Raw genomic sequence first — 25,805 nt, 5'->3', positions numbered from 1 at the left:
TTTTTGTGTAAACTTAAATGACTAAAACCAGATATAAACTATGTAGAAAATATAATGGACCTTTATATTTTTTAATAAGATCATCTTTGAGAACTTACAATTATCAAAATAAAAGCTAGACAATCAGGGAGAATAAACATTTCCCCAAATGATGCAGTCAGGAGTATTTTTGTCATGACATGAGACCCCCATTGATTTTGTTATAATATTTCAGTCACTCAGGTAGCATAAGCCATGGCAAAATGTGTAGAACTGCAGGAAATTAGCTTTAAAACTGCAACATTTTATCTCTGCCACATGGAAAAATGTGTCACTATGGCAAACAGCAGTACCTCGAAAATGTTTGGTCGATGACCGCACCATTGGCCACGACCATTGCCACACACACACACACACACACACACACACACACACACACACACACACACACTCGCCACCATTTAAGCCGCAGTTTGATCCTGAAAAAACCCTGGCAAGGCAGCAGAAAAAAACAGCCCTTTAACTGTTAATGCCTTCTTTCCTGAGGTAGACTGCAGCAGAAAAGTAATACCAGAAACACAATTGCAGCACCATGGAGCCTGTGCATGTTTGTGTCTAATGTATGTGAGAGAGTGAAGGAGAGAAAGGGAGGTGAAGATGTGTGGAGATGTGTGAAATGTAACTTATGTTGTGCATTGTCATAAGTCTGTAAGTATTATATAAAACAGTGTGAAGAGACTAGGCCATAATGTGTTTGTGTACATAGGGTAGTCTAGAAGGAGTGGTAGTTTTAATCTTTATCAGGAACAGCCTGTTTTTTCTCGAGGACACACTGATTTTAACCTGAGTGAGTTGACACCGTGTCACAGTGACACCAATGCCCCTTTCCTCCAACCATGCAACCTGACCTCAGGGCAATTCATAAGATTTGGTACGTAAATCTGTCGTCCCATTTAGTATGATACTTTATGTTAGGTTAGGTTACATTATGAATGGAATAGCGGTCGTACAATATCATACGATTTAGTGGACGTGTAATATCATACGTCATACCCAGTTGTACAATAGCATACAAATTGGATGATGTAACGTTTTATTCATCTCGGATGATCTTGTATTATACATATTTCTCTGAGACCAGGTTGCATGTTGCATCAGAACAACAAAGGAGAATTACAGAGAGAATGTACGTTGGTGGTTTGGAGAACTAAAGACAAAGGTTAGGAGAATTTACAGAAAAAGTTTATTGGGTTAAGGTTAGAATAAAGGTTAGGGGAAGAGTTAGCTAAAATGCTACAGTTGTCCCCGACACGAACACGCAACCTTTGGACTGCTAGATACGTCCACCCATCCTCCCCAACCAACCTCCCTCCTATCGTTTCTGTCTTAAGTAACCTTCTGTCTTTGGTAACCATACCAAACGTAACATATCATACTTATTGGAGGTACAAAGTTTTATCTAAAATACCAAACGTCTGTCCAGTGAGCCCAGCCTGAACCGTAAGGTTCTTCTAAGAACTCCAGCAAAAACAGATGAGACTCCGTGAAACATTTCTAGTTAAAAACTGCAGTCTTTTGAAATTAGAGAAACAATGCTTCATTGTAGATTATGTTACAATTAGGAAAAATCGATTTACTTCAGATGACTGTGTTTTAGGTTTGCCTCTGAGGCAGGAGAACATTTAGCTATTTTCTAGACAGGATTACTGATTGAGCTGTAGTGCAGTAAGTTAGTGTAAGAATCTGTATAAGACCACCATAGCTTCAGGGAGGAGCACAAGGAACTACAACTCAAAGCAGCTAAAAACAACTAATTGTCCAAAAACATGTTTGCATATCTTCTTTAATCTAACTAATATTATAACATTTATGTACTAACTTATATTTACAGACAGAGTTTATTTAACCTTTATTTAACTAGGCAAGTCAGTTAAGAACAAATTCTTATTTACAATGACGGCCTACCCCGGCCAAACCTGGATGACGCTGGGCCAATTGTGCACCGCCCTATGGGACTGCCAATCATGGCCGGATGTAATTTAACCCGGATCTATCCCAGAAGATTGAAAGTGAATCTCCAAATCCAGACAGTTCTGGACAGTTAGTTGCCACTATGTAACCCCAAGGAAACATAAGGTCACTACGCTTGCTGTCTGAACTGCATATACACTCCCCACACACTCCATGCTAGGGTGGTCAAAATTAGCCTCTGGGCCGAGTATCCTCAAATCACATGAGGCGTCAGCCTCCAAAAACTAACCCAGAGAGGGGAGGGACCTGGCCCCCCCTTTCTGGGACGCTGAAGGGGGATATTATTAGTCCCAGAGGATCTCGGCATGCGCCGCAAAGCCAGGAGGTATTTGGCCGGCGAACGCCATCTCACCCTTACATAAGCACTGTTTGGTGGTTTGCAGGGCCTGGCAACCCACAACCAGCTGGGAGGGGAGAGAGTGTGGTGGGAGTGGGAAGGGTGGGTGTCAAAGATCCTGATAAGTAACACTTTAGAATAAGGCACATTGTATGTAGCCTATTAGCAGCTAATTAGCTATGAAGCCATCATGGAAATAAATGTGTTAGCAGGTTATTAAGCAATTCATCATACATGGACTACTAACTAGAGGTTAGGGGCTGGTAGAGATTAGAGACTTGTGAGCTAATAGTATTAAACTTTAACTACTGGTAAATTACAAAACTTAATTCCCATGAAAATAAACCAGTCAAACCCAAGTGCAGAGATTTGCTGAGAAACCTGCTGCGCTACTGTAGTGATTTGCACGTGATTGTAGTTCAAACTGACAGACATTAGCTATTGACAGTGAAAGGCCATGAAACAGACATAAGATTACTATCATGCCAAGTGTTTGGGTATTTTTGTATTTGTACGGAGTGCTTCAGGGTACTTCTTTAACCTACAGCCACTTTTCTCCTTCCGAATCTCAAGAGCCAACCAGAGACAAGGTATACTGGTGCTTCTCTGTGGCTCTGATGACCTACACAAACCATTTAGGGGTAACTGAGTAGTCCCTGTGGTGTTTGTTCAGGTAAATAACAGCTGGGGGGACACACACTGGGGTATAAATATCCAAGGGAAGAGAGAGAGAGATATCTACCAGACTGAAAACTTGAACCCCTGTTAAAGCCATTCAGGTTCCTAATTGGGGGGCAGCTAAGACAGTGAAGAGGATATCACTGACTAAGACTAGTGAAACTGATGTCATAGGGTCTAACTGACTCAAAAAACACTGCTAAGGCCTCAGCTCACGCTCCAAGGAAGCACTGACGTTGCATGTTTCGACCGTTGGAAAACATCAGTAGAAAAAACAAACAATGAGAGAAAGCGAGTCACAGCTGATTTGGTAAGGAAACTGACATTATATCTCCCTCATCGACCTTGGGGGCTGGGGCCAACTCACAGCGTGCCTTGCTCGCTCCTTGGCTCGCTCCTTGTCTTTGAGCACAGAAAAGATCTGCAGGGTGGAGGGAGTGAAGGAGGAAGGATGGACGTTACATTCTTATGTCAAGAGGAAATCTGTATGAAGATTCACGATCACACAGTATTGCCGGCGACTTCCTTCCTCCATTTCGCACAGCATGAGAAACAGCCCCCAAACAGGGATTTATGGGGATTTATGGGGTCCATGTCTCCAGCCATGTCTCTGGTCCACGCAAAAGGGCTGCTAAGACAGGGGGACAGAGGAGGTGTAGGATCTTCTGTTTTAACCCTGACAATGTGTATCTGTAAATGGCTATGTTGATAATAAACCATGTCACTAGGATGGACTAATGTTTTCACAAGGTTATGTATTTGCTTAGAACCTGACACGAACCAAACAGGTTGACGAATAAAAGGTTTCGTAATGACTATGTACAAAAATGATAAGAATGAGTGACATATTGAAAGAAAAATCAATACATCACTGTTCTCTTATGAACTTGACACAAATGGTACCAGGCATAGACCAGTGCACCTGTGTCTTCAGCAATAAATACCACCATTAAGTTGATTCAACAACACTTTCCGTATACTGTCACACCAGACCATTCTTTGTACAAATCAATACAGAGACAAAAGACTAAACTGTATCCAAGGAAGAAGTCAACAGTAAATGACAATAAAGCGGGCCTGTAAAAGGTGAAGGCTTGAAGCCCCCCCCCCCCCAACTTTCTCCATAGAAAATCAAGCCATGTGAGGGTGTGTCAGGGACGGCAACTCCAAAGCCCTGGCCAGAGCAGTTGAGAATGTCTCATTAAACCAGCCTCTTTCTCGTAAAGCCTCCGGGTTCTCTGGAAAAGCCTGGTGTATCTCTACCCCACAGATGTTCCCCGTCAAGGGCTTTAACTAGTGCCTTTGGAGGTACGGAAGCAGAGCCTGTCAGGGCTACAGGATTGCCATGTCCACCAGGAGAACAAAGGAAGAGCAGAGAAACAAGAATGTGTCTGTTAAACACTAAAACACAGGGTGATAAGATTCGCTTTGAACTACCAGATCCAGGAGTTATTGAACACTGATTCTGTAAATATTGTAGGGCTTTACTTTGATAGGTAGTTTGTAGCAGATTGAGTTTTCAGATCATCTCACGCCTGCTACTTTGAATCAAAGTTGAACTAAACTAGAAATAGGTTAGCAACTAGCAACTAATAGTAAATGTGTAATGATAAGTCTGAGGTTAAGAACTATTGATCTGCAGAGTTTGATCCTAGATAAGCCATTTAGCGTCAGAACTAAAGGGTGTATGGTATGAATGGGGTCATGCTGGTGTAAAGGACGTCACGCTGCTTGCTTAGCGAGGTCCACTTCCTCCTGGTCGGCTCACACCGAGGCTCAAACCCAGGACCTCTGCCTTGCTAGCACACGTGACCACCCTCTTGAAGCGTCTTATCAGGAGCTCTGCTAGTTAAATCCCATTACAATTATCCTCCTCCTTGTTTACTGGTTTGGTTTAACTCTGACCTTAGGTAATCCCAAATGGATGGAGCAAGAGGCCACCTCCAATTACGATTATGTCCCATCAAACATAACACTGTCACTGCATGAAGGATGCTGAAAATCAAGTCACAAAAATAAGTAAAAAAACGACTAGATTCCCCATCGGCATATTTCTTTATATTTTTTAAAGGAGATCAATTTGTGCTGAATGTTAAGTCAACCTCTGGTCACAGCGGGGAGTGAATCTACACTGAGAAACACAAAAGACATGTGGGACAGTGGAGGCTCAGGACCATCCTCCTCAGTGAATTTAGTGAAACATTAAGTGAAACATTTAAAAAGTTATCATTTTTAGATAAAACTATACTAAATATATTCACGTCACCAAATAATTGATTAAAACACTGTTTTGCAAAGGTCTACAGTAGCCTCAACAGCACTCTGTATGGTAGCACCATGGTGTAGCCGGAGGTCAGCTAGTTTCCGTCCTCTTCTGGGTACATTGACTTCAATACAAAACCTAGGAGGTTCATGGTTCTCACCCCCATCCATAGACTTACACACTAATTATGACAACTTCCAGAGGATGCCCTCCAACCTATGAGAGCTCTTGCAGCATGAACTGACATGTTGTCCACCCAATCAAAGGATCAGAGAATGAATCTAGTACTGAAAGCATAAGCTACAGCTAGCTAGCACTGCAGTGCATAAAATGTGGTGAGTAGTTGAACATATTTTTGAACAAATGTATTTATTTAAAAATGAAGGAGAAGCAAGAGAGAGAGATAGCTATATTTTGTTGTCGTTTTTTTTTTTCCACTTTCACTTAGCTAGTGAATGCAGCTAGCTAGATTAGCCTACTCAAAACACCCAGCTCAAACAGAAAGGGATGTTATGTTAGCTAGCTGGCTATGGCTATCCAACACGGGAACTATTCCAAGTCAAGGTAAGCTTTTGATTTTATTAATTTATTGCCATCGGGCATGCCGGTGTAACTGCTTAACTGCAGTTACACCGGTTTATTAACACATTAGTTTTAGTAGCTATGTTGACTAGCTATGACATTAGCTAATATGGTGACAACGATGTAGGCTGTGTGTAGCGGTTAATGGTTATGATATGAAGGTTTGGCTTGGAAAGGTATTTTCGCCTGGTCACAGACAACTGATGAGTTGTGCACTGAAGTCCACAAGCAAACGGAAAAGGTGAGAGGAGGAGAATGCGTAGATGCGAGATGGAATTTTACAACGAGCAAAATGATCATGCCGTTTGTATGTGGCTGCTATAAAAGTGAACTGTGTCTGTGTGTGATCACGGGTGTATTCATTCCACCGATTCTGTCAAAAAACGTTTCTTGAAGCAACTAGAACGAAACGGGGATAAACATACTTGAATTCGTCCAAAAGAAAGTCTCTTTTGCAACTGTTGGACTAATGAATACACCCTAGATCAGCTAGATGCAGACAAGAGTGTGCAAGGCGGTATTGAACGTGTGTCACTGTCTTTCACCTTGATTACTCAAATTTTTCTCTCGGCCTGTGCACCTACGTTGGAAACTTGGGAAAATACATTTAGCATCTAATATCCTAATTCAGGATGAAAGAGATACACTCATAGTCAAGTTAAACTCCACCATACAATAACACTCCCAATCCTGGGCTGTTTGTATATGCACTGCAGACCCTCAAAATAAGAGCCTTGGCTTGATAACGCAGCTTGGCTAAGCTGATAACACTCACAGCTAATATAAGAAAGCCCTTAGCTCTTAGGATTTGAATTCACTAGGATTTCTTTCTTGGCAACTGAGAATTAGATATCCGCTGTCGCATAAGACTTGGATTTCCTTCCGCTACCATAAATCAAACAGAAATACCATCAGATGGATATTTGCATCCAAACAGGTCCACAAGTGCAGCAGGAACAACACCTGCAGTGGTAACGGTGCAGTCTATCCATCCTGTCCATGTCAATGAGTAATGGAGCATGATGATCTGAAACAAAGGATGTGTCAGCAGGACCGGTTCCAAGCATAAGCAACATAAGCGGTCGCTTAGGGCTCCAAGCCGCTAGGGGGCCCCCAACTCACACATCATAAAACATTTCTTAGGACCTCAGTTGGGGTCTCTACTTAGTATTGAGAGTTAGAATAGCAGAATACACAAGGCACAAGTTGGAAATTTGGTTGTGGATCAGCAATTTTTCAGTCACTGACAGTCAGTCAATTAGCCATGTCAGCTAGCAATTCCTTGATTGGTAAATTATAACCCAGCTATCTAAAATTGTATTAATCATGGCCAAATACCAACCAGGCAGGCAGGGCATGTGCCCAGAGGCCCCATTGATTTTGTTAGTAATTTTCACTCAGATATTATTAACATAGCATAAGTCATGGCAAAATGTGTAGAACTGCAGGAAATTAGCTTTAAATTGAAAACATATCTCTCCACCCCATAGCAAAATGTGTAGAATAGCAGTAAATTAGCTGTAAAACTGCAATTTATTTCTCTCTGCACGATGGCAAAATGTGTAGAATTGCAGGAAATTCACTTTTTTTTTTTTTTTAAAAGGAGGGGACCAAATCTTTTAGGGCCCCCAAAAGACTAGAGCCAGCCCTGTGTGTCAGTCTCTGAGTGTCTCTGTTTTCAAGCTTTCTCGTGCGCTTGTGTGTGGGACCAGCCTGAGGGTGCAGGAAATAAGACTCCAGGCCAGTCACATGGTTTAATAGGTTAATAATGCGGAGTGTGGACCAGATCCCAATCTCATAAACAACTGTTTCTTTTCATTACGCTAAAGTAAACAATGGGCATATTTCAGGCGTGCTTCCAAGCTAAAAACAAAGGGACTTTCAGGCCTGTAATTGGAGTGAATCATGAATATGAATGACGTTTGAGATATGTTGTTTGTAAACATCATTGTAAACGTCATGACAGCTCATAGGTGTTTGTGATAAAATGTCCAGGTGTGTTGAATGTGAAACTGGGAGGTTTAATGAGTCATTACATATACAGGTGATGGCAACTGGCAAGAACCAACAGTCTGCCACTCAAGTAAAGAACACTACATGCTATAAGCACTGCCAAACCATGCCCACTCTTATAATAGCACAAAACAAAGCTCAATGACAATTACATTATTATTTCATTACACCTTTTGTGAAACGTGGAGACACCTTTAATGCAGTTCACTAGGAAAGTAAAAGGTTGGAACTATAGAAGAAAATACTCAGCAGTTAAAATGAATGGTATGAGTTGTGGAACTATGACCCCGGCTCATTCACAGATAACCTAGAGGAGCTCTGAATGATAAGAAGTAAAAAGTGACCCATTTCTTTGACTTTAGTGAGGTCATAAAATGATTAAACTGCAATATCTTTTGTTACATATTTATAATACTTGAATATCTCGCTCATATGTATGTAGCCCATTACTGTACTGACACATGATATTTCCGATATGTGTCGCTCTTGCTCAATCTGTCGAGTGTCGACTGCCAAGATCATCTAGATGGAATGGTCTGTTACAACCCCCTTCTGAGTATGTCAATGTCTAGACAGAACATGATACATACATGTACACATGTAAGCGTTCAAGTGTATAAGGACCCCTAAGCCTGTTAATATCAAGGCACAAGGCGAGACCCAGATGCAGACACAGGAGGCAGATGGTTGGAGTCTTACAATGTTTACTAATTGAAAGGGGTAGGCAAGAGAATGGCCGTGGACAGGCAAAAATGTCAAAACCAGATCAGAGTCCAGGAGGTACAGAGTGGCAGGCAGGCTCGTGGTCAAGGCAGGCAGAATGGTCAGGCAGGTGGGTACAAAGTCCAGAAACAGGCAAGGATCAAAACCAGGAGGACGAGAAAAAGGAGAATGCAAAAAGCAGGAGACCGGGGAAAACGCTGGTTGACTTGGAAACATACAAGACGAACTGGCACAGAGAGACAGGAAACACAGGGATAAATACACTGGGGAAAATAAGCGACACCTGGAGGGGGTGGAGACAATCACAAGGACAGGTGAAACAGACCAGGGCGTGATTGTTAAACCAATAGGGTGTTAAGGTCAGGAACATGTAAGGATGATGACAGTACCGTTGAAACGGTTGCTATCCACACACTATACAGGTATATAGCCAGGCTCATATGTGAAGATGAATATATTGTACAAGATTGTTCCCCTTGCACTATATGATTTGGGAGGTAATAACAGTATGGGCAATAAATGCAGTAAAGAGATAGATACCATGGGAGGAGAGGGAAAAGAGACAGCGACAAAGACCATGAGAGAGGGGGAGAGGGGAGGACAGAGTACAAGAAAGATGGATGGTGGGTTGGAAAATAACTGGTCTACGTCCAGTCGTTGTTTTTAGGAAGAGATGTCAAAAGGGTCTATGGCTAACACAAATATCTTTTATCATCCATATTAAGTTATAGTGAATTTAGGAGCCCTAATTGAGAAGAGACTGAAGGAGGTACTCTAAAGACAACAGATCAGAGAAACATCAATTATATATTTCTGAAGGCAAAGGTAATTAAATGTCAAGCAAAAAAATGTGATGGGATAAAGAGAAATATGAAAAACATTTACATCCGACGGACAAGGCATCCTCCGAGGTGTTAAAACAGGCCGATTCAAAATGAGCTGTCAAACCTCTGTGGCTCTTGTTCTTTGAAGCCAGTAACCTTTGTCCATCTGGAGCACAATATAAACCAAAAAAGGATGTACTATGAATTGATAAAGTTCCAGCAGTTCCATAAACCAGTAGAGAACTTGAAAAAAACTGGACTGGTCTCATTGAACATGATATGGTCGGTAATGACATAGAGTTAGTGGTATCTCCTTGTAAGAGAATCAAACAAACTCCGGATGGTAGGGTGTAAAGAACACAATACAGCCCATTATAAACTAAAATATGAATTTGACGTAATGCCAGTTCATCGTATTCTCCATCAAAATGTTTTGGTGTGGGTTTCCCAATGGCCTATATCGTGAAAGAGAGACAGAGTAAAGTACACTTTATCTTGGGGTTACTGCCGTATTTTTTTTTTCTTCAATAAGCTAAATATTTTTGTCAGCCGACCGGCAGAAAATTAGCTCAAAGAAGTACAGAGAAGATTGTGAGCCTTTAGTTGCACATCTGTCTGATTGTAACTTTCATGTATGGTCTGTCATTTACCTGCTGCCTAACTGCTAATTAGACAGGGTGACTGGGGAACCAGGAGGACAAGGAACATGTTATGACAGTGTTTCACAATGTTTCACAATGTGTTTTATGCTCTCTCTCTCTCTCTCTCTCTCTCTCTCTCTCTGGCAGCTGTTGCTGTGCCACTGAGGTCTGCTAACGCAGCTCTTGAATCATGGAAGTTGTTCACTGTTTGTTTAAGGAACAGGTGAAATCTCTTAATGTAACCATGGAAATCGTAACTTGACTTCTTTTAACATTTTGTACTGCTAATAGCCTTCAACTCAGAGACTAGATTGTCACTTTTCAGCTCTACATTCGTAGCACTAATACTGTAGCGTTCAATTCTGAGACTCGACAGCTATGGGAATGGAGGCTTTGGAAACCCAATCCTCATTCATAGCGAAGCTAAGGTGATTTAAAAAGACATACACAGGGCCTTCTAAGTTCAGTTAAAATGATTAAACTCTGCTCTCTCTCTCTCTCTCTCTCTCTCCTTCCCACCTCACGTTTATCTTACTGGCTGCTTCTCATTCTCTATCTCTTTCTCTCTACTGGTAGTTAGATAGAAGACCGAGGACTGAGAAAAGGAAGAGCCATGTTGAAGGGTGCAATCCACAGTACATACAATGCTGAGTTGCAAATTTCACGAGTCGTGAAACACACTGTGACAGGTTATATAGCGTTTAAAACGTTTCAGCAAGTGCTTATTTTTTCCTGGCAGTGGAAACTAAACTCAGAAAAACTTTCCTCTGATCCATGCTGCTCTGTAAGAATATAAAAGGAGGGGGGAAAAAAAAACACCACACCACCCGAGTACCAAAGTGATGTCTGTGAATTTAAAAAAATGCTAAGAGAATATGATAATGTCATTCAATTGGCAAAGGTGCCAGTGGGGGATTAGCAAAGCATACTAAACAGAATCTCACCCATTGTCCCAAGCACAATCATAGAAGCCTACATCCGCCAAGGTAATTTGTCAATTATCCCTGTCCACTTTGAAGCTTTAAAATAATAGTTTATCAGCACAAAGCAGCATGAAATCTGTTACTAAAGGTGTGTGCCTTGGTCTGTACCAATTCAAATTCTCTTTGTAACTTCATAGACAATGAGGTTCAGGGGAACTGATTTTGACCTGAAAACAGAATCAGAACATGTTTCAAATTCATCTTATAGTCAGTTAGGAACTACACGTAAGAACAAGAATGATTACAGCATATATTTAGGCTAGTTTTACAAATGCAATGGGTTATATTGGTTGGTTGAGGAACAGACCTCCTCATGGTTTTAACAGGTATGTTTAGCAGGTTTCAGTCAGACAACAAAAGGAAAAGTGCAGAGCTGGGGCACTGTTGCTCTTCTTCTATGTAATGGATACGTGTTGACAGGACGCCTGGTTCACGGTTTAAGAGACCACAATGGGAGGTACCTTAAGGGGGTTGATGTTTTCTACACGAGTTTATAAAGAGATACTACAAAAACCCATTCATGCCGCTACTGTGCCTTACAAAAGTATTCATACCCTTTATATTTCTTTCTTGTATTTTGTTACAAAGTGGGATTCAAATTGATTTAATTGACATTTTTTGTCAATAATCTACTCAAAGTACTTTAATGTCAAAGAGGATGAAAAATTATACAGTACCAGTCAAAACTTTGGACACACCTACTCATTCAAGGGTTTTTATTTATTTTTACTATTTTCTACATTGCAGAATAGTAGTGAAGACATCAAAACTATGAAATAACACATATGGAATCATGTAGCAACCAAAAACGTGTTAAACAATTCAAAATATATTTATATTTGAGATTATTCAAAGTAGACACCCTTTGCCTTGATGAAAGCTTTGCACACTCTTGGCATTCTCTCAACCAGCTTCACCTGGAATGCTTTTCCAACAGTCTTGAAGGAGTTCCCACATATGCTGAGCACTTGTTGGCTGTGATTGATGGGAAACAATAACAAATCAAACATTGAATGTCTCTTTAAGCATGGTCAAGTTACTAATTATGCTTTGGATTATGTATTAAACCACCCAGACACATCAAAAATACAGCCGTCCTTCTGAACTGAGCTGCATGAAAGGAATTAAACTGCTCAGGGATGTTACCATGAGGCCATTGGTGATTTTAAAACAGTTACAGAGTTCAATGGCTGTGATAGGAGAAAACTGAAGATGAATCAACATTGCAGCATACCACCCTGCATCCCACTGCTGGCTTGCTTCTGAAGCTAAGCAGTGTTGGTCCTGGATGGGAGACCAGATGCTCGTGGAAGTGGTGTTGGAGGCCCAGTAAGAGGCACCCTTTCCTCTGGTCTAAAAATAATATCCCAATGCCACAGGGCAGTGACTGGGGATATTGCCTTGTGTAGGGTGCTGTCTTTCAGATGGGTGTGTCCTGACTCTCTGTGGTCACTGAAGAGCCCATGGCACTTATTGTAAGAGTAGGGGTGTTAACCCTGGCATCCTGACTAAATTCCAATTCTGGCCCTCATACCAACACAGTCACCTAACCATCCCCAGCTTGCAATTGGCTCATTCATCCCTCTCCCCTGTAACTATTCCCCCGGTCATTGCTGCAAATGAGAATGTGTTCTCAATCAACTTACCTGGTAAAATAAGGGATAAATAAAAAAGTTACTCAACAATAATGACAGAAAATAACCAGAACACAAATATTCTAAAACATGCAACAAGGCACTAAACTAATACTGCAAATTAATATGCTTTTTGGACCTAAATTCAAAGACTTATGTTTGGGGCAAATCCAACAAAACACATCACTGAGTAACTGCCTCATTTTCAAGCATGGTGGTGGCTGCATCATGGTATGGCTATGCTTGACATCTGCAAACACTGGGGAGTTTTTCAGGATAAAAAGAAACGGGATGAAGCTAAGCACAGCCAAAATCCTAGAGGAAAATCTACTTCAGTCTGCTTTACATCAGACTGTGGGAGACCAATTCCCCTTTCAGCAGATCAATAACCTACAACACAAGGCCAAGTTACAGTTTAGACTTAAATCTGCGGCAAGACTTAAATTGCTGTCTAGCCATAATCACCAACATCTAGACAGAGCTTGAAGAATGATGAAAAGAATAATGGGTTAATATTGCACAATCCTGGTGTGTAAAGCTCTTAGAGACTTACCCAAGAAGACTCACAGCTGTAATCACTACCAAAGGGGTTTCTAACATGTATTGACTGAACACTTATGCAACAACTATATTTCTATTCATTTTGACATTCAAGTATTATGTGTAGGTTGTTAACAAAAAGTTACAATTAAATCCATTTCAATCCCACTTTGTAACACAATAAAATGTGAAGAAATCCAAGGGGTATGAATACTTTTGCAAGGCACTGTATAATCAACAATGATTACAGAAACAAGCACCTCAAAAGGTAGTGTTGCCTAAATAAGCATTGGTCTATTTTTGACAACATAGAACATATTCATGGCAGGCCTCATGTGCTTTACCCCCTCACCTCCCCAAAACAACAACACAACCCTAACCCAGGTGCTGCTACAATCAATCTTGTGGTGACATTCCACTGTGCAGGGCTTCTAATTGAAACTCCCAGTGTGTGAAATGTACAGCAAACAAAAGGGAACAGAAAAGCCCAACAAACACAGGACAGAAAAAGAAGGACACTACCCACATACACACAGTAACTATACATGGCCTAGGCACATCGTTATTATGGTTCAATCAGGTTTAGGGTTAGTTACTCTGGAGGTAGTAACGGTTTCATCCGCCCCTCCTCAAGGGCCATTCCAGGGATCCTGAGAGAGAGAGAGCAACCCGAGGCATGGGAGGGACAAAAGTGGTGCAATGCTGAGTTTGAAATACACAAGAGAGATGTGACAAGGTCCCTTTAAGGCAACTTGTTGTCCACCAACTACTGCATTTTATCTATCGTCAACAATTTATGTCACAAAAAAAAAACATGTACAATGCCTTTTGTTACGTTACAGCCTTATTATAAAATTGACTAAATAGATTTTTTTCTCTCAAACTACACATAATAACCCACACTGACAAAGCAAAGAGAGGTTTATACATTTTTGCTAATTTATAAAAAATGTAAGTATTCAGACCCTTGATTCAGTACTTTGTTGAAGCACCTTTAGCAGCGACTACAGCCTTGAGTCTTTTTGTGTATAACGTTACAAGCTTCGCACACCTGTATTTGGGGAGTTGCTCCCATTCTTCTCTGCAGATCCTCTCAAGCTCTGTCGGGTTGGATGGGGAGCGTTGCTGCACAGCTATTTTCAGGTCTCTCCAGAGATGTTCGATCGGGTTCAAGTCCGGGAGGGCCACTCAAGGACATTCAGAGACTTGTCCCAAAGCTACTCCTGTGTTGTCTTGGCTGTGTGCTTGGGGTCGTTGTCCTGTTGGAAGGTGAACCTTCGCCCCAGTCTGAGGTCCAGTTTGGCTGGGCGACCAGCTCTAGGAAGAGTCTTGGTGGTTCCAAACTTCTTCCATTTAAGAATGATGGAGGACACTGTGTTCTTGGGGACCTTCAAGGCTGCAGAAATGTTTTGGTACCCTTCCCCAGATCTGTGCCTAGATACAATCCTGTCTCTGAGCTCTACGGACAATTCCTTTGATCTCATGGCTTGGTTTTTGCAGTGACATGTACTGTCAACTGTGGGACCTTATATAGACAGGTGTGTGCCTTTCCAAATCATGTCTAATCAATTGAATTTACAACAGGTAGACTCCAATCAAGTTGTAGAAACATCAAGGATGATCAACGGAAACAGGATGCACTTGAGCTCAATTGAGTCTCATAGCAAAGGCTCTGAAAACATACGTAAATAATGTATTTCTGGTTTGTATATTGAATAAATTTGCTAAATTTCTAAAACCCTGTTTTTACTTTGTCATAATGGGGTATTGTGTATAGATTGCTGAGGTTTTTATTTGTATTTAATCCATTTTAGAATATGGGTGTAACAAAATAAAATGTGGAAAAAGTCAAGGGGTCTGAATACTTTCCGAAGGCACTGTATTTATTGGATGTGTTGGATGAGTTGGAACGGACAGGGTCCATTATCATTCCCCATGAGAACTGGCAACCAAGCCCCATTTCCCAAAACGTAACAGAGAATAACTTGTGTAAGGGGGGACTGTCATCAACACATACATAAAACACAGACATAAAGATAAAGCTAGTTCCCACCTACTTTGTCCCACCAAAATTGCCCCACCTCCCACCCCTAACCCAGCCACAACCAATCAAGCAGACTGAGATGAATGAGGACTATATTCAGTACTAAGAGCACTGCATGATAGATATCATAGAAGCTATCCGCATTTATAATCAAGTTCTACCTCTATGGCTGCAGTGTTATGTAACATTGTGCAAACTGAATCTGCCCCAGGTGAAGGAGAGATGATTGGCTTTCCTGCTAGCAGGCTCCATCCAAGTCATCTGGACATGTTGGCCAGCACTCCCATTAAACCAGTTGACCCCTAAATATAGCCAGTTTTAATTAAATGGTGTTTGCTTTTTTCCACAGTTAGCACGGCTTATGAACCAGAGCCAAATGAACGTAGTGCTGCTTGAGTGTGTGCAGCGCTCCCCTCCGTTTTACTTCACACTCAGTGAAGGCAATGAAACATTATGAGTGCTAAACTGCATGTTAATGAATGGACAGTGGGTGTGGGGGCAAGCCTGCTGAGAGGCTGAGTCAGTCAGCCAGCCAGCCAGTCGGTGTTATCCTTGATCAGAGCCACGTAGTCAGCAGTGGCCACGGTGGCATCCCTACCGGTAGCTTTGGGCAGTCTCATTAGCTGCGCTGAAGGCCCATGAGTACGGTAGTGTTTGTCTCGCTTACACACGTTTAGGGATGGGGTGTGGGATTGTCATGGGGGGGGTCAGAGCAGACCACCATCACCATGGTAGCCCTTGTAGAGACCGCCAGCAATTTATCAGGGCTAATTCAACTGGGTATTGTGGGTAAAATAAATGAAGAGGGCAAGTCGGATTAGCTCAATCACTCCACAGGCGGTAAGAGCGACATTCTGAAGTGGAAAAGGCTGACGGAAAAAAAAGGATCCAGCTGGAGCAGCAGAAGAATGTGTCCCCTGGAGAACAGTAACACCACGGGAGGAAAAAAAATAAAAATCTTTGTTTGGGAAATATATAGGGGTAAAGGACGCTTATTATTAGGGGCTACCAGCCAGGGAAGTTCCAGACTAGTCACCAAGTCTCGTCACCTAGCGTGGCACAGGAATATGCTTATTCAAGTGACGGAGGGACTGAGAGACACTTCAATGGACTCCTGGCCTCAGTCTGGGGTCTATAAATCCTAGTCTCATGTTTAGTATGGCAAATGCTTTTACAGCTAATGTCAGTTCTGGCCTGAAAGCCCTCCTTGTTTTCTTCTAGAGGTGGGGTAAGGGAGGGTTCAGTTAGTTCAGCTCATACTTTGTACAAGTGACCTCTCTCTCTCTCCATGGGTCTGATTCCCACTGACATCTTGACATTTTGAAAAAGGAAACACAGCTGTATGTGTGTGCTCTTGAGAACAAGATCTCCCAAGCAATATCTAGTCTTCTTTAACTGTGTCATTTTAATGAGTGTCTAAAGGTTTTGATTGATTAGAGAAGTCTTTAACATGCAAGCAAGCCTTGCCATGGATAGGTAAACCAGATATCCTCTCTATATCATGCACTGAGTTACTCTTACACAGGCACAGACAGCATGAAGTTCAATTAGTGCACAGAGATAAGACAGAGAAAGGAAAAATCCAAGAGATACGGATTTTATATTTTTAGGCAGTGTTGCCTAAATAAGCGTTGGTCTATTTTTGATGTAATCATACCTCATAAGAGGACATTATGTCAACACTTGACCTGAAGCCTCGGTCAAAAAGGCCAGCGCTGTCTTAATACTTACATAACAGATGTCAATGGGAATCATAAACAACTGCTATGACAAATCAAATGCATCACAACATAGAACATATTCATGGCAGGCCTCATGTGCTCTACCCCCTCACCTCCCAAAAACAACAACACAACCCTAACCCAGGTGCTGCTACAATCAATCTTGTGGTGACATTCCACAGTGCAGGGCTTCTCCTTGAACTTCCCAGTGTATGAAGTGTACAGCAAACAAAGGAGAACAGGAAAGCCCAACAAACACAGGACAGGTAAAGGTCACCACACACACACACACACACACACACGGCCTGGGCAGGTTGTTGTTCTGGTTTACTCATGTAGTTAGTTACTCTGGAGGTAGGAACTCAAGGGCCATTGCAGGACTTCCAAGAGAGAGAGACCTTGTAATTATGCACAGAGTGATTTGTTTTAGGCCAGGGAGTCAGAAGAACTCTCTCGCAACCTCAATCTCTCTCTATGAGCCCTAGGACCATGCCTCAGGACTACCTGTCCCTGTCCCCAATCCACCCAGTCGTGCTGCCACTATCGAACCCTGACCGGTTTCACCGGACGTGCTAATTTGTCCAGGACCTGCTGTTTCGACTCTCTCTCTCTCTCTGACCTGCTGTCTCGACCTCTGAATGCTCGGCTATGAAAAGCCAACTGACATTTACTCCAGAGGTGTTGAACTGCTTCACCCTCTATAACGACTGTGTTTATTATTTGACCCTGCTGTCCATCTATGAACATCTTGAAGAACAATCTGGCCTTAATTTACATGTGGTCTTATAATCTCCACCTGACACAGCCAGAGGAGGACTGGCCACTCCTAGGAGCCTGGTTCCTCTCTAGGTTTCTTCCTAGGTTCCTGCCTTTCTAGGGAGTTTTTCCTCCTACAGCTGCATTGCTTGCTCTTTAGGGTTTTAGGCTGAGTATCTGTATAGCACTTTGTGACAACTGCTGATGTAAAAATGGCTTTATAAATGTATTTAATTGATTGCTGACGAGGTTGTTCAACCGAGTTGGCTGACTCCCTGCACCTTGCTCATCCTGCTTGGAAACCCTGTAGCCAATTAACTTCGACACTCAACGGGTCAGTGCAGCACAACCAACTGTCTTTCAGTGCACAAAACCTGTTTCATAAAGACACACCAGTCTCTGCCGCCTTTCACTCCCCTGTACTATATCATGTGGCTTGTTTTAGAATGACGCCTCCTGGTCCCTGCTATTCCCTCCAGCTTCCCAGCTGCACCCTGGAGGGTTGGGGCGGCTCCTGTTACAATGGCTGCCGCCTGGCTAGGGGGCCTGCTGATGCTATAAACAACTCTCTGCAAGCTGTCAGTGAAGGCTCTGCTGGGGGACATTGGGGGAGATTAAGATGAGTTAGTCATTTTAAAGATGGTGGATCTGTCCTGAACACTGACTGCTTTACCATAATAATTTCTGAGTGAAACACAGATTTAATAGATTTTTCTTCTAGGGTGGTGGAACCCCTGAGCACAGCTATGCTGATATTATTTTTGAGTTTGCAAGAAAGGGGTTTTACTATACTTGTGCATGTGACAAAAACTTGAAAATGAATGATTGTCACTTTGGTGTGAGTAATCTTGATCTTGGGCAAGTGTTGCAAGAAGATAAACGGGAGGCGAGGCAGTCAGTCTCAGTAATAAGCATTTCTGTGAATGAATGACTGTTGCAGATTTTACAAATACATGTAATAACAAGTTGCTTGCTGTGTATCTGTTCTAAACTAGTATTGCTCAAGTTTGGGTGAGAGAAGCAGCTCTGGTTGAGTGCTGGCTGGCGCCAGTGGTTCTCAATGAAAAGAAAAATGGCCAGGCAGGATGACAGTCAGGCCCTGAGTGTAACACTACCACTCATCTCTCTGACCAAAGCACCACCACAAGGTTCAGCTTTCCCACTATGAGGTCACACATAGATAGATTACAGAATGTACTGGTACTCTCAGCATGAAAAGGGCTTTTCCTCAGTACATGGAAGCAGTATCTAGGAATCATTGGCCATGGTAAAAAGTCACTCAATATGGCTCCTGAGTGGCGCAGTGGTCTAAGGCACTGCATCTCAGTGCTATAGTCGTCACTACAGACCCTGGTTCGATTCCAGGCTGTATTACAACCGGTCATGATTGGGAGTCCCATAGGGCGGTGCACAATTGGCCCAGTGTCGTCTGGGTTAGGGTTTGGTCGGGGTAGGCCGTTATTGTAAATAATAATTTGTTCTTAACTGACTTGCCTAGTTAAATAAAAAATAAATATGAACTTGATGTGTACTGCAAAAAAGATGGGTCTGATTCCCACTGACATCTTGACATTTTGAAAAAGGAAACCCAGCTGTATGTGTGTGTTCTTGAGAACAATATCTCCCAAGCAATATCTAGTCTTCTTTAACTGTGTCATTTTAATGAGTGTCTAAAGGTTTTGATTGATTAGTGAAGGCTTTAACATGCAAGCAAGCCTTGCCATGGATAGGTAAACCAGATATCCTGTCCTTACACTGGCTCAGACAGCATGAAGTTCAATCAGTGCACAGAGATAAGACAGAGAGAGGAAAAGTCCAAGAGATATGGATTTTATATGGCCATGGAAAGTGGCACAAGGAGGGGATTTCAAAGAAGCAAACCAAGTCTGTTCTGTTGAGGGTAGACTTTGTTTCATCTGTATTTGTCAAGAGTTGTAATGCACCCCCCACAAACCTCCCACTTTACCCCATTGCCCACACTTCCTAGTCATAGCACAGCTGCTAGGATACCACTTGTCATGGGGATTGTGACAATTAGCGAGAAACGATCATTAAGACAATGCAAGCATTTTACAATCATTAAGACCATTCTCATCCCCCATCTGGTCTGGACTAAAATCCCTTGGGGTATATGTATGCTAACAATGACAGCCAAGTCCTCCACTCCACCCCAGAACAATTGTGTCAATTGTTAGTGTGCATTCAGCGAAACAATGATAGAAAAACATTCCAACCTCACCCCTTGTCATAGGCTTTATATGCATTAACAGTGACAGCACAGCGCCCTTCATGAACGGGTTAAAGTAAGTAAAGACACGTATAATATGCCTCCCAGTTGAAAATAGGCCTGCAACTGATTTTGCCATTTTTAAATTGCTTCAACGTCAATGTTGATACTCAGTTGTGGAGAACTGTTTAAATTGCAACTAAAATCATACATCAATGTTTGTTTTAGATTATCAGACATCATAACATTTCCTTACTACACAACTCCTGAAGGCTCAGCTAATGGCAGCTTCCTTGTGCACTACATTTGCCTGCACATATGTCTGGCTGCAGGTGATCTGCATATGAAAACTAAGTGGGGCAACTGTTTCCTACCCACTGGGCCCACACTGATTGAATCAATGTTGTTTCCACATCATTTCAATGAAATTATGTGGGTATTCTGTCTGCAATTATCAAAGACACATTTCAAATCACTTGATAACTCTGCTGTGGTAGACAGCGCGAAAGACACGCTTCCTACCACTATCTATATCACAGCCGAGTTATAGGTTTGCCAGTTTGGAGAAGTACAGATATTCACACATTATACAACGCGGACAAGGAGTTATGGATTGTTTATTTGCCCTCAGTAACATGATTTTGGGAAAGAAGTACCCCCCCCTAAGAATCTTTCGGCAGTTATTTTTTCGGCCTCCGAAATTGTAACCACCTAGCAGTGGGTTTCGCCAGAGTTGGGCCTCCTGACTTAGCTCCAAAGCTTCGCGCTTGAAATTTGCATAAAGTAGAGCACAACTCAACTTTTATTTCCACTCCACAAGCAAGGTTCTCGCCGCTCACCTTCCCCAGCACATTTCTCTGTGTGTACTCGTTGAAAATGTATGGGGGTGGAACTTCTGCTGTTTGAATTCAGCAGGAGAAGCTGAATGAATTCAGCAGGAGAAGTTCTGCCCCCATTAATTTTCAACAAGGGAACGCAGAGAAATGTGCAGGTGATTGTGGGAAGGTGAGCGACGAGAACTCTGCTAGCAGAGCTGTAGAACATTTTTTGCTCTACTCTACTTCAGGCAAACTTCAGGCGAAGCATTTTCAAGAGCAAGCGCCTCTGATCAAAACCCACTGTATGTAAGACGCCCATGTGTGGAAACGCGGTGTCCTTTATAGGGCTATTTGTATGATTACTTTGAGAGCTTTAAACTGAATAGGTCCACATGGGGTCTCAATAACAGCAGAAAAACTGATAGGCCTAAACCAAAAGAGCAGAGATTATAAATTAAGTCATGTATGGCATCTTATCTGAGCAGCTGATAATGTCGAGAGAAGGTGTGGGCAATTGTAATTATCACCTAAACACTTGTATAAATAAAAAAATATGGATTTAGCACACTTGTAGATCTGATGAAGGCATAAATGCCTAAACACATTAGCCTGCCCCGACAATAAAGAAGTGAAATGAGCTGATGTCTTTTTGTCCTTTTTTTCCACGTTTGTCCTTTTTTATGTTTCGAAGTGTCTCCTTTTACCAATGTTCTTGAACTTGAGATTTAATTTGAAATCATTGTCACATATAGTAGAGCACCCAGTTAATTAAGCGAGACAGCACACGTTACCCACTCCACAATGTAGAGAGAACTTTGCTTGGCTGAGCCAAAGCCTTTGTAAACAATTGTTTGCAGTGGCCAAATTAAGATTAAGAGAATGATGTGTGTTCTTTTGAGTTCTCCATCTGTACACAAAACATAGCAGATTAATTATTTACCTGCAGCTCACACCATGCCACTTCTACTGTTGTCTCCGTATCCAGGCCTTTGTACACCGTCTTAAACGACCCTCTCCCAATTTCAATGTTGAATTTGAGGAACCTTCCATCAGGTGACGTCGCGACGGCTTTGGTTTCAATTTCATCCTTTTCCTCTTGCTCTCGTTTTCTTTCAAATGGAGCGCGAGATAAAATGACCTTTTTGTCAGTGATTTCTTCCTCGGAATCTGTACTTGTGCCCTGTGCTTGCGAGCTGGGCTGTGGCGCGTCCCAGGTATCAAGAGGTGGTTTGGGGTCTGATGCTTGGGTACCAGGTGAGCACGTGCTCGTTCCCGGGCTTGAGACAGGTGAGACAGGTACCGATGAGTCCACCTTTTTCTCCTCTGCCGCTGTTTCGGCTAAAATATCATCAGCAGACCAGGAGTGAGTTTTGGAGAGAGGGTCATCATCGTAAACTTCAGGCTCCAAATCCAAGGTATTTATTTTGCTCAACCTATACGAATTTCTCCTGGAGTTTGCCGAGTGTCTCCTTCGCCTTGGTGGTATTCGGCCAGGGAAGCAGGAGTTGGCATCGAACCCAGCAGGTAACTTGGAGAAACCCAGTCCGGCCACGTCGACCTCTAGCTGTGACATTTCTGTTTTATGAGTTTTGCCGCGAAACGCAACAGGTGGGTCTTGTGTCCCAACTAGTGGATAGTGCAAATCCGAATGAAGGCTATTCAAAAACATAAACTGGACAAGGGAACAACGTAGGTTGCAGGGAATGTGGATTATTTCGAAAAAATAAAAACAGGCAAAAAGCTACAGAAATCCAAATGAGACAAATAAGTATAGGCTACAGATAAAATGTGTCTATATTTGGCTTATACATTCGATTTTTTTTCTTCAGTTTAATTCAACTATAGGCTATTGACTATTGGCTAATAATACAAAAAATATTTAACAATCAACGTGTACTGACAAATCTCTTCACCTCAACCTGAATGAAGGTCGTTCGAGTTGTCCCTAGTAAAAAGTGCTTGTTTAAATCCGCCAAATATAATTTACTTAGTCGTGGTCTTGCTCATAGACAGACGAAAAATAAATGTGCTCTTATAACATTATTCCGAGTATTCCTCAAACTGTCTCTGGTCGCACGTCTTCAAACTGTTCGCTCCCAATGTGGATTAAATGTGTATCAACAACGCGTAGAGTGCTCGAGCGCACAGTGAACGCTCCATGGGCATTGGGCTCCACCCCAAAAACCACATTTCGGATCCTGTGTTTTGCCTGCAACCTTAGACTATTATAGGTAGTGAAGCTATAGTTCCCGTGAATGTACACTGAACAAAAATATACACGCAACATGTAAAGTGCTGGTTTCATGAGCTGAAATAAAAGATCCCAGAAAGTTTCCATACACACAAAAAGCTTCTTTCTGTCATATTTTGTACACAAATGTGTTTACATCCATGTGGGTGAGCATTTCTCCTTTGTTCAAATAATCTAACCACCTGACAGGTGTGGCATATCCACAAACTAATTAAACAGCATGATCATTACACAGGTGCACTTGTGCTGGGGAATATAAAAGGCCACTCTAAAATGTGCAGTTCACTCAAGTTTTGAGGGAGCGTGCAATTGGCATGCGGACTGCAGGAATGTTCACCAGAGTTGTTGCTAGATAATTACATTTTAATTTCTCTACCATATGTATGGCGTCATGTGGGCGAGCAGTTTGCTGATGTCAACGTTGTGAACAGAGTGCCCCATGGTGGCGGTGGGGTTATTTTATGGGCAGGCATAAACTACGGACAACGAACACAATTGCATTTTATCGACGGTAATTTGAATGCTCAAAAATATCGCAACGAGGCCATTTTTTAAGGTATATATGTATTCCCAGTCATGTGAAATCCATAGATTAGGGTCTAATTAATTTAAATTAGCTGATTTCCTCATATGAACTGTAACTCAGTAAAATCTTTGAAATTGTTGCATGTTGCGTTTATATTTTTGTTCAGTATATATTTTCATAGTTAACGTTTGCTAAAAAAAATAAAACATTGTAATGAAGTTGACTTTGAAATTAGAAAGATGTTAGCTTGTGGTGAGTAGTAGCCTAAACATACTGTACAGTAGTACTTGCAAACTTACTATTCAAGGTAGCCTAATAGTGGAATCTTGGTCCAAGTGTGAATTGAATGCATTCTGGCAATGTACCAAGGCTTTAGATTCCAGCTCTTGGTTTAGAATGTTGGACTTACAGTAGGCTATCCTGTATATTGTGCTATACCATATGCCTACTGTAAGGTAATTATTACGATGTCAGAAGACAAGAGTCATCTAAACGTATATTAACTTAATAATAATAACTGTTTTACTGAGGTAATTGCTCCTAGAACAGGAGCTATCCGCTTATCTGTGGTGACTATCTTTAGCAATGTTACATAATGTTGCACTGTGAACTACTTGAAATAGTGGGTAGGATACAAATAGAGATAATGACTACAGCAAAATGAATGAATCCATCTTAACGTCAAGTTGCAACAGACTAAAATTGCCTGGCAGCCTGCCATCCTGGCACTGTAGAAATAACCTTCATCAAGAAGTCTGGATTAAGCCAAAGACAAAGACAGTTGACCATCTAAATCTAGGCTGTACCTACCTAATCTCTTCAATAGGAAATTCAATCACAGAGACAAAAGCAATACAGATAAACTGAAAGAGGTTTCACTGCCTTATAAAATAGTTTTACAACAGTGTCCTCACCAGTCAAGTATTCCCTTTTTGTCTGATGATGAACTCAGTAATACGGGGTTGGGTTGTGTGCAGATTTAGTCAAGGAAGGGTAGTAGCATAGTGGTTATAGGAAAGGGGGTTTATTCATGTCTGTTTGACACATCTCACAAATTCTCATCAGTTACTTGTGATATAGCACAGTAGTAGCATATCACTCAAAGCTTAAGAATAGATATGTAAAACACGCCTAGTAGGAACATTATCGTCATCAGTCACTCTCCACCACAGACACACACATTTCCTCCATTCCAGGTTTAGAGTGTCAGGCCATTCCAGGGTTAACGTGAACTCCCTGACACGGACCGAGGCCTTAGCAGGGTTCCGGGACAAAGTGGAGAGAGCGGCTTAGCGTTGTGTGGCCAAGTGATTGCAGGCCACATTAGCCTAGTGCCACACACACCTTACTGTTGACTTGTGCGATATACTGACCCCATTCCCCTCATACTAAGGATTCCAGCCAGGGAAGTTCCAGTCAGTGAGAGCATGTGCTACGGCTTTGATTCCTGGGTAGACCGGTGTGTGTTGCCATATGCTTACAATCCCTGACACAGACACTGATGAAGGTGCTCAGCCTACCTCTGTAAAACACAAACAGACCGACAGACAGACAGAGGGCCAGTGACTCTTTGTTTATCCCCTCCTGTCACTGTAACATACAACATGTATTTAAATGTGTGTATCGCCCTCTAGCCTACTGTAAACACAGAGGGCAGTGTGTGTGTACATGAGTGTGTGTGTGTGTGTGTGTACGCCTGTGTGTGTAAGAGCTTGCACCGTGGAGATAGATAGCTCAAGTCCCAGCACCTGATATATCCCTCACTACCACTGCCAGGAGACTTAAACTAGCTGTCTCCCACCTGTCACATGAGCTTCACAGAGAGGCTGTGTGGAAGCAGGGGAGAGGAGCAGTCAGAGGGGGAGCTTATCTGCAGGAACACATTGCTCCTAATGCAGCAGACGGCCACCCACAGGTGCTAATCACTCATGTTTGATGAGAGCTTCTGCCGAGTCATCTTTCCAGAAAAGAGGAGTAGCACAAAAATCCCCATGAAACAGCATGGAAATGGGTCACACGGTAGACAACGTGCTAATCGCAGCGCTCTTCACATTTCCAGCTAAAAAGCAGCGCGTCGTCCTCCCTTCTCTGTCTGCTGCTGTATGGTTTGTTTATCTCCCCGTCATGAGGCAGGCAGTGCAATACGCTCTGTTCTTTTCTGCTTTAGCTGACACGGGGTAGGGGGCAGGAGGCTGGGCCTTGACAAGGGAATAATAAACAGAGGTCCTATTTTT

At 42.2% G+C, this 25,805-nt stretch overlaps 1 protein-coding gene across 1 annotated transcript in view; it reads right to left on the bottom strand.

Moving 5' to 3' along the window:
• LOC106607180 (serine/threonine-protein kinase WNK4) overlaps window positions 1-23,117 on the bottom strand; it is a 79,219-nt gene extending 56,102 nt beyond the window's left edge. Inside the window, exon 1 of the mRNA XM_014203865.3 lies at window positions 21,735-23,117. Within this exon, the coding sequence (XP_014059340.3) occupies window positions 21,735-22,463 (729 nt within the window). The 5' untranslated portion in view covers window positions 22,464-23,117. The remainder of the gene's footprint in view (window positions 1-21,734) is intronic.
• Between the last annotated feature and the right edge of the window lie 2,688 nt (window positions 23,118-25,805).

The sequence above is a fragment of the Salmo salar genome, chromosome 06 (assembly GCF_965601325.2).
Source record: "Salmo salar chromosome 06, fSalSal1, whole genome shotgun sequence".
Classification (NCBI taxonomy): domain Eukaryota; kingdom Metazoa; phylum Chordata; class Actinopteri; order Salmoniformes; family Salmonidae; genus Salmo; species Salmo salar.
Note: the sequence above shows the minus strand (reverse complement) of the source record. Positions and strands in the feature narration are given on the sequence as shown.